The sequence below is a fragment of the Lactuca serriola genome, chromosome 4 (assembly GCF_051521515.1).
Source record: "Lactuca serriola cultivar US96UC23 chromosome 4, Lser_US96UC23_V15, whole genome shotgun sequence".
Classification (NCBI taxonomy): domain Eukaryota; kingdom Viridiplantae; phylum Streptophyta; class Magnoliopsida; order Asterales; family Asteraceae; genus Lactuca; species Lactuca serriola.
This window is the reverse complement of record NC_136411.1, coordinates 117,793,409-117,803,613: the sequence shown is the minus strand read 5'-3', so window position 1 is coordinate 117,803,613 and position 10,205 is coordinate 117,793,409. Positions and strand designations below refer to the sequence as shown.

The following is a 10,205-nucleotide window of genomic DNA, read 5'->3' as shown; positions in this document are numbered from 1 at the left end:
ATAGATTAAATATTTTATTTATTGCCTAACTTATTCAATTAAACATAGACAAACCATATCCATTTGGGTATCAGGTTTGGTTCAGTTTTTATATAAAAAGGAAAAAACGAACTTAAAAATATGTTTTTTTTTCTTAAAATCTATAGTTTTTTAAAAACTATTTTTTGTGTGTGTGTTGGTACTTATCGTCTCTTCTACATGGCTAAAGTCTTGTCCCCATTATGCGAAAAAGAAACGAACATATAGAGTTACATAAAAGAGAAAAGATTCTCCATCATATCGATTTCAAGAGTCAAACACGTAGTCATGAATATTGTATGTATTCTAACAGTAAGTATGAATCGGTAGGATGAAAAACGAGCATATGATCAATCGCTATAATTATCTAATTATATGTTCACCAACTCGGACCAAGTTATTGGTCCTACATATCTCGCTTCACCAAATGCAAACTTTTCCATCATAAGTTGAGCAATGTATTGTGATGGATGAGACACATCCCAAAAAAGATACTCTTTTCTGTCCTTACACAACCTGGCGATCGGATTACAATTGCTCATCGCTCTAAACCTTCCCAATCCACAACACGCCGTATTTACATACTTAATTTCTGAAGAAAATAAAAACAATTATGATTGATGTAACCAACTCCTTGATTTCATGGTGCAACATGATAATGCAATGAATTAAGTCCTTACTATAAGTAGCAGGGTTCATGTAGATATCATAAAGTAGGTTATATGAATTTGCATACGAAAAATGCATGTCCTCTGAATTTTCCTGCATTCGTACCAAAAGTCCTTCGAGTTTAATATTGAATTGTTGTGCCAAATCATTTGCTGTTTTTGAACAGTTTCCACCCTTAATAGTGACTCTCATTAAGGGACTGCATCCAACATATGGCACACCAAAGATCCCGAACTTCCTTGCTCCCAGCTTGTATAAAGTCTAAACATTATCGTATACTTTAATTAATTTATACACAATTAGAGTACGTATAATTATAAATGACAGAGTGAACATGCTATAAGAATATAAGAAAGGTTTACCGTTAGGGTGTTGTTGTAACTTTGGATAAGTTTGTCAATGTATGGGTCTGGTTCCAACTTATATCGAAATAGGGCAAAAAAGTTGACATCATTGTTGCCAATACATATAAAAAACGTTGCTTTTTCAAAATACTCCTTGGCCTTATCAGCACCCAATTGCGAACTTAGATTTCCATAAACAAACTTTACTTCTTTGAGTTGTTGGGTTATCGACACAGCTTGCTGAAAAAAACGGATATATTATTAGGGCCTAAGAACATCAACAATTCACAGTTTAATAAAAAAGTTAAATAAATGACATGTCCATAATTGATATTCTATAGATTAAACTCTATCATTATGAAATGTACTATTGAAGTTAAGTAGACATTGAACTATTCAATGCATTGTATGAAAATTTTGATAGATTATTCGTATAAAGAGTAGAATGAAGATGTGATCCTTGAAACTTTAAAGATTAGTGCATTGTGGATGGTAATGTGATGTTACATCTATTGCTGAGGTGGCGTCAATAATCCCACATCCTGATGATGCAAAGTTTACGCCTTTGCCAGGGTTCTCCTTCGCTTTAGTCGATGCCAAAGTAAATTTTTTAATGGGACCCTCCCAATGTCTTGTTGAGTTGATGTCAAGTGCTTCCATGAGCCTTTCCTGGAAATTGATTCCGCCGCGATGAATTGCTTGAAATGGTGGTGGACTTGTCACGGATTCTCCAAATGCGATTTTAGCTAAGATGATCGCAAACAAATTTACATAAATCCGTGCACGTCTATATGACAAGAAGAAAGAACGTACAGTTAACTTTTGATACACAAATAACCCTTAGGCCTTAACTATATTTGGTTATTATTTATAAATTCATTTCGTATAACTAGATTACTGCTTTTCGAGATTAAAATGTATATGGATTAATAGTCGTTGCAGAAAATATGATCAACAAACACATGTGTAAATTGTTCATTAATTAATTAATGCCTACACGTGGAAAACTTGTTTCATTTAAGAAGACAAATTAATTTACGCTATAATATCTAACACGTTAATAATATGTAACACATTATTTATTTATAAATGTATTACCCAGCTTGCCCATTGTGCATCTTTATAGAAAAAAAACGTACTTGTAAAATCTGCTAGGTTTTGACCATTGCAAAACCTTCCATTAGGAGTCGAGTTGAAAAAGTCGATACCATACCACGGGAAATTAGCTTTTGCAATCGATTTTAGTAAGTATGTATTTGTTCCAACGTCATATAATGAGTCACCGATTATGAAAACAGCCGTAGTATCGGCATCAGACAAGCTTGGAGAAAGAATCACTACAAAAAAGATAAAGACGAGAGTGTTGATGGGACTTATTGTCATGATGAAACCCAAAAACATGCAAATGATTTAATCAAGAATGGAATAGAAGTGTTTGGTAATGATATATACACATACTTCCTTACATCCCAAAATTTATGAAGAATTTGTTGAAGTGTTTTTCTTGTGAGCCTTAGCTTTCAAAATTCACACGTTTGTTTGTTGTAAATTAGAACGTTTGTTAGTTAATATGAATTACATAATTAGATATTCGCTTGATTAAAGTCAGAGATATATACCTTTATTTTCATAATCATTTTCAAGTCTACTAAAAAGCGGACTTGTTAATTGTTAATTTGTTTATTGTAAAAAGGATAAAGACCGCCCGGGGGATGATCAACTCAGCTTCAAATTGTAATCACAAAAGTGTTGAATAAAATGTTTTTTTTTTTTCAAAACAAGAAGTATTGTATACTGTTACAATCAATGTTTTAAAAATCGTATTTTTTTTGTTGAACCGGTCTAATGAACGGTTTACGGTTCAACCGTTGGCTTATGTGTGCCAGTGCTATGTGTTGATAATGAGTTGTATACATTCTCAATAACCTGATTGATCAAACTATTTATTTTTATTTGTAAATTAACTATCTTTTTGATGAACTAAGTGAAATACATAAGTTTAGACATATTAAATTATCAAAACAGACAAAAATCTTTTTTTTTTTTCCAACATATTTCATGCAATATAATGTGTATGCAATGCTTGATCACAATTCAAAATAAAACCTTACGGGCCCTTCCATATCATGCCTCCGTATTAATCATATACATGACACCCTATCAACCTTACCAAAACAAGAACAACAAATCAACCTATTAAGGTATCAGCGAAGATCTACTTCATAAAGGGAGGTATTGTATCAGTAGAGTCTATCCGTATTACATATAGGGATATCATCATTATACAATCACTAGTTTATACTATATAGTCACATTCAATGCTTGAACGATCACCACTTTTCCTTTGACATCTCAACGAGACAATTTCCATGAATGCATGAGATATAAAACCATATTTGCTAACGAGAATATTTTCCTATAATCGTCATCTCATTAATCAGTCAATATAAATACAATTCACACATGGTCATGATACGTATAATACATACACAATAGTATGTCTTAACTAAATATAATACACAATACAAATACATATGCTTAGGGGTGAGTATTTGGACCCGTGGATTGAACTGAACTTGCACATGGACATGGACCCTTTTTGGACCCCCGGGCTAGTTCTCGATTCTAAGAGTTGATTAACACTGATCTGGTTTTTTTACCGGTTCGATCCGGTCGTTTCCGGGTAAAAATGAAACATTCACGATTTTGGGGTATGTTCCTTTAAACCCCTATTTGTAAATTCTTTTCATTATTGGTCCCTAGCCGAGTATGCTTGACGTACTCATGAGTATGCTGAGCGTACTAGCTCGAAGAATGGACGTGGAGGCACCCATGTACGTTGGGCGTGCGCGGGAGTACGTTGAGCGTACGCTAAGCAGGGGAAACCCCAAATCTTTAGGGGTTGTGCCCAATTTAAACAACTTATGATGCATTGGGTGCATCTTATGGTCAGCCTCCACTTCTCCAAACCCTAAGAACGAAACCCTGATATTTATTGAGTGTTTATGATCCTTTGTGTGATTTTTGTGGTGTTTTTGTGCCCTTTGAAGGAAGTGAAGCTTGGTGGTGAGGCTTTGGTGGAATTAGAGCTTTGAAGATCCAACATCTTCACCATGTTTGCAAGATATTTGAGGTATAATGCTCATAATTTGTTGGTTCCTTATGCTAGATCTAGTTTAGGGCTTTATTTTTGCACTTTTGGGTCCTTTAAGCCTTGGTTGGTAGTATGGGCTACTCCAAAAACTTGGGATGATAGATCTAGGCTTTTCTGAGGCCCTTTGTACATAATTATGATAACTTGATGGGTTTAGCTCAACTATGCAAGGTTGATGTTCTTCTTAATGGAGTTAAGATGCTAGAATTGGACTTTGCGGTATTTTTAGTCATGCAAAGGCTTAAAGTCTTCGACTTTTTGGTTTAGGACCTTAATATGATGTTAGTTTGAGGGTTGTATGTTAAGTTCTTAAGTGGTTTAGACGTTTGATCAAGAACTTGGAATCATGCCACTATGCGGGGCATACTCTTGAGTACGCTGAGCGTACTAGGTGCGAGCCCCATCTTCGGATCAATCGCGTAAGTAGGGCGTACAAGCTTCGTATGCTAATTAGTGGGCCGAAGGAGTTGTGGGCTTGGTTTATATGGGCTTTGTTTTGATGGGGCTTAGACCTTAACTTCTATAGATCATTTGTGGACTTTGGGCTATTGTTCGACATTGGGCCTTTTTGGATTCGGCCATAATGGGCTTTGGGTGCCATTTAGGATTTTGGGCTATATTGAGTTTTTGGAGCTACTGGGTTGGGCCTCACCTATTGGGCCAAGTGAGGAAAGGGTAAAATGGTCTTTTACCCTGGAAGTTGCACTGATGAATGAGATTCATAACTTTCGTTTATGGCCCAACTTATTAATTGAGTTTTATTTGATTGGTTAGCTCGGGGATTTTCCGAATCAGTAGTTCGAGCTTTTATTTGAGATATTCCATAGCTTGAGGTGAGTTTCCTCACTGTGCTTGGTGGGTCGAAGGCACCAATTCCTACCCATGATTTGTTATGGATAGTATGCTAGTTGTCTGCGTAACTCTTGCATCTGTTGTATGTGATATGTATACCGGGTGGGGTCGATGTCAGGCGAGGTCTGATGAATGTATTATATGCTATTTGTCTTAGTGATTATTGCATGTGTTTATGTGTCTATATGTATACCACGCAGGGCCCGATGCCAGGTAGGGTTTGATGGATGTGATGAGGCAGGGCACATCCCATGATATTGACATATCTGTTCCGAAAGGGGCTCGATGTCGGGCGAGGTCAAATGGGTGTTGGGCAATGGACCATTGTATGTTAGATATGTATGTTATATGGTGTTTTGGGGAAGTCACTAAACTTCGTGCTTACGGTTTTTAGTCTATGTTTCAAATACTTCCGGATTGAAGGGGACGAGCTCGGGATGATCGCATCACACACACCACATGGTTCCGCTTTTTATCTGACTCTGATGTAATTGGATGATTATTAATATACTTTGATTAGATTATAGTTTTTATGAAACGATTTTTATTATTATAAAAATGAAATTTTTGGTATTAAATTACGGCACGTTACAAAAAACTAGTTTTGGACCTAGTTTTAAAAAAAATATATTTTCAAATCTATATTCTAATTATCCCTATGATTTTGATAGTTTAACCAAATACCAATTGCGTCCCTTTTCCCCATAACCTGTATGTACGAAGACAAATAGAAAGGATATACAACCTGTATAAACTTCAAATATGTTGGCTTTTATCCCCCAATAAAGATACACTATTATAGAATTATTAAATTATGAGTGGGTATACCCAATAATCTCAAATAAAATGTATGTTAATCTCAATATGTTTGGTTCTCTGACGTTGAACGAGATTGAGAGAGAGATAAATCGCACTAACATTATCACAATAAACAATCATATCACGCGTAGGAGACTGATGAATCTCGCGAAGATGATTCCAAACCCAGCACGTCTCGAAAGAGCATTAGCGACCCCCATGTATTCAACTTCAACACTGGATCGAGACATAGTGTCTTGTGGTTTGGAATACCAGGAAATTAAATTATGCCCCAAAAATAAACAGTAACCAGATGTGGAGTGTCAGGACGAAGGACAACCGGCCCAATCAGCATCAGAATACGTAATGGGATCATGTGTAAGAGTGATAGATGTCATTTTATGCATCTTTTAGGGTAATTTATATTAGAGTTAGCATCATATCTTGTACATTTTCATGTTCAACTTAAATGAGTTTTGCAGAAATCGGCCTTGACAGCCGATTAATCAGCGATTAATCGTTTAGCAGCCTTGAACCGATTACGATTAGGGTGCTTGGCAGAAATTGGTCAAAATCAGTAAAACTCGGGCTTGGCGGTACTTGGCAGTCATAGACGAGAAATATTTAAAAATTTAAAAATTTTTAATTTTCAAATATTACAAAAAAATTTAAAATTTTCAAATTTTAAAATATTACACTAAAAATTTTAAAATTTCAAAAATTTAAAATTTAAAATTTTAAAATACTTAATTTTTTAGAAAATATAAAATTTTCAAATAATTTTATTAACAATTTAGGGTCCCTGATTAATCTCTGCCAAGTCCGATTAATCGCTTATTGCCAGTTGACCGTCGAGCTACCGCAGAACGATTTTTACAACATTGGTTTAAATAATGTTCACTCATGTCTTTTATCAAAATTCCCGTACTGCTAGTGTCTTTGTGTCATTTTCAGATAATTCGAGTGGAGCGGTACTTTGGGAGCAGTTGGATGCATATTTAGAGCCTAAATGGGGTTGGAATTGATGAAGGATGCTTATGAATGACTTGGAATGATTAAACTGTAGAATTGTGCCTGAATCAAGCCGAAAAGTCAAATCTGCGTTCGCAGATTTGAACATTTGCGTTCACATAAATCTGTCGAGGATTTGTAAGGTCGAAAAAATCATCTGGAGAAAAAAATCAAAATTTGCGATCGTATAAGCTATATCTGCAATCACATTTATGTGATGCAACTCAAAAAACTTTAAACATAACATCGTACTTCATTTAATGGAAATTCTGGAGAAAATCCCTATTTCTGCGATCATGTTTTGCATATATGCGATCAAAGATTCTGTTATCTTGTTTGGGAAGCTTCTGTGTTGCATATAAATCCAAGCTTTCTGTTAATATTCGAGGGTTAGACGGTTCCAAACGACTAAATATCCTTTTGAAGGCGACCTTTGATAATTTTAAGAACTTTCTGAAGATCTGAAAGCAATGAATCATCTTATACACTTAGTTTAGCAAGAGTAATCAGTTAATGTTTATTTTCACTAGCTTAAATTCATTTTTAGCAATGTCTGGCTAAAACCCTAGTTTTCAGTTCTACATTAAACTAACATTTTTCATGTGATTAGTTATCAGATTTGGTTTTCTTTATGTGATTATATCTAGTTGTTTCAGTTTTTAGCATAATGAACGTTTGATTTTTAATTCTTGTTAGTCTGATCACCTAACTAGGGTTTTATCAGTCTAGCTAATCAATTAACAGAATCTGTAATTGTTCTTGTGAACTGGTAATAAGTAAAAAATATCATATTGGTTCCATGTTTGGGATTTAACTCTGATATAAACTGAAATTTCATACCTCTACGCTTCCGAACTTTTGAGAAGTATTGGGTATTGCTGGGAATTTTACACAGATCTTAATGTAACGTTTTGATCTTAATTAAGAGCTTATTTAATTTAGAAAGTAAAAAGTTAGTGTTAAATGAAGAACTTGTTTGGTTAACTAACTAGGTAAAAGAGATTATACTAGAGCTTGTCAGTTTTTTAGATAGAACACATTCTGAATAACCAGATCTGGGCTAATTTCATGATTAGGAAAGTCGTAGCAGAAATGAATTCTTTTTAATTATTGATTTTTATTTAGTTTATTTTCATAACAATTTTTAGTTTTTAGTTTAAATTGAAAACCCCCTTTTTATATTTTCTGTTTAAATGACTAGTATGTGCATTACACAAAAAGGCATTGACCATTAGGCCGTGTTCCTGAGGATTCGACCCTGCTTCCATGTGCTATTTTTAGTTGCAATCAATAGTAAAATATTATTTGCTTCATATGCCGGCGACAACGTGTTAACAAATTGACGTTGTTTCTGGGGACATGGTGCTTTTAATAGTTTTATGCCAAGAATTTTTCACACTGGTACAACCCAAGTTTTTGATCCAGAAATTGAAAGAACTGGAAGAAAACTGAAAAAAGAAGAAGCAAAGAAAAAAATAAGTTGGTTTCTTTGGTTCATCGTCTTCAGTACCTCCAGAAATCACCACGCCACAAGGCAGTCCCTTGTGGAACGAATCATATCTGACTTCCTCAATTTTCCCCAAAGTACCCCTATCTCCACCTTCTGATAACCCCTTTAAAATTTACTTTCCACCATCCTCACTTAAGTCCGAGCAAATAGCTTCTTTTGAAACCCAAGCTGAAAAATATGAAATAGCTGAACTTTCGGAATCTGAAAAATCAGTCATGAGTGACGCATGAGACAAAGCAAAAAAGACTCTCAGAGAGTGGGTATCTACACCACATTCTCAGAAGCTCATAATTTCGAACTCAAATATGGGCTGATACACCTTCTTCCTATGTCCAGAGGCTTGGAGAACGAACATCCACATACATTCCTTAACGAATTTCATGTGGTATATTAAGGAATAAAACCACATGCATTAACTAAAGATCAGATAAAGTTAAGGGCATTCCTTTTTTCACTTTAAGATTCAGCAAGAGAATGGTTGTACGAGCTCCCATCCGGTTCAATCACAACTTGGACAGAACCCGCGAAGTTATTTTTTGAGAAATATTTTCTAGAAACTCAAGTTTCGAGTCTTCACATAGAAATCCTTGGTATCAAACAAGGAAGAAAAGAAGAATTACATACTTACTGGAGAGAGATTTACAAAACGGTTGTTTAGTGTCCACAATATGGCATCAATGATTATCAACTGCACAACTGTTTTTGTGAAGGTCCAACACCCATAGAGCGACGTCTAATAAATGCTTCCAGTGGCAGTTCCTTAGGTGATATGACACCAACAAAAATCCGAGAGCTGGTTGAGAAGTTGGTGATAGAGTCGAAGCATCCTGGAAACAAACACGAGTGATATACTAATCAACCATGAGTAAAAGAAGTCAGCAATGCTCATCTGAAGTCCCAAATTTCTGAACTAACAAAAGTTGTTTTATTACAGGCGAAGGAAAAAGCAGTGGCAAAGAAACAATGCAACATCTGCTTAAAAAATGAATACCAACAAATATTTGTCTATTATTTCAAGAAGATGTGGCTCCAATAAAAGCTGTCGGGGGATAACAACAACAGAAAAAGTTTAATCAACCTCTATATTTTTATCAGAACAATTATTAGCAAAGACACCAGCTTTGACATCTTCCGGTATTCAACAGTAGCCGAATGATCAGCAGAACTTTCAGAATCAGCGTCAACAAAATTATTAGAGTCTAATTTTTTAGAACCAACCTTCAAATCAGTAAACCAGTAGTTCCGGTATAGCCTTAGAATATATAGTAAAAAGTATCGCCATGTAATGTCTGCAGATTCGGGCTAGTAAATTTAAAGACAATAAGCATTAAAAATGACTTTTGAATGATTAATATTAACCAAGTCATAGTATATGTCACAAGGATTCCGTACATATAAAGAAAGCTAAAATCCGTCTTATAACGAAGAAGTTATGAACCGTCGAAGTTTTACAGCTAAACCGGCACGACACCACGTAATGTAAAAAGTGAATTTTTGATAAATTACTTTTTAGCCTTAGGGATCTAAACAAAAGTCGTAGTATATGTTAAACTGAGAGCGTGCATATAGAGAACGTCCAAATCTGACTTCGTTAGATGAAGTTATGATTTTTCTAAATTTGACATAAGAGTATGCAGCTCGGAAATCTAATTTTAGAATGATCGATTTTTAGCCGACACAATCTAAACGAGAATTGAAGATCTTGTTAATAGGAGCTCAACTTTATAAAAACAGACAAAAACGGATGTCGGATGACAAAGTTATGAAATTTTAACGGACTTTATTTTTCTATGTTTGTTAAAATATAACTTCAAAAATAAATTCAAAATTCGCCGATAGAGTCTAAAGG

General features: G+C 34.8%; 1 protein-coding gene across 1 annotated transcript; it reads right to left on the bottom strand.

Moving 5' to 3' along the window:
• Positions 1-284: 284 nt before the first annotated feature.
• Positions 285-2,441, bottom strand: LOC145100323 (GDSL esterase/lipase At1g74460-like). Its single transcript, XM_079037640.1, has 5 exons — positions 2,171-2,441; positions 1,539-1,777; positions 1,050-1,271; positions 699-948; positions 285-610 (listed from the first exon to the last, which is right to left on the bottom strand). The coding sequence occupies exons 1-5, from the start codon at positions 2,430-2,432 to the stop codon at positions 390-392; spliced, it is 1,194 nt and encodes a 397-aa protein (XP_078893766.1). The 5' UTR covers positions 2,433-2,441; the 3' UTR covers positions 285-389.
• Between the last annotated feature and the right edge of the window lie 7,764 nt (positions 2,442-10,205).

Bases quoted from the DNA above. Each gene is read 5' to 3' on its own strand.
- LOC145100323 (XM_079037640.1), bottom strand. From the start codon at position 2,432: ATGTTTTTGGGTTTCATCATGACAATAAGTCCCATCAACACTCTCGTC. The intron at 1,778-2,170 runs GTACGTTTTTTT...CGATCATCTTAG, and splicing joins AAACCTAGCAGATTTTACAA to CTAAAATCGCATTTGGAGAA. The intron at 611-698 runs GTAAGGACTTAA...TATTTTCTTCAG, and splicing joins CATGAACCCTGCTACTTATA to AAATTAAGTATGTAAATACG.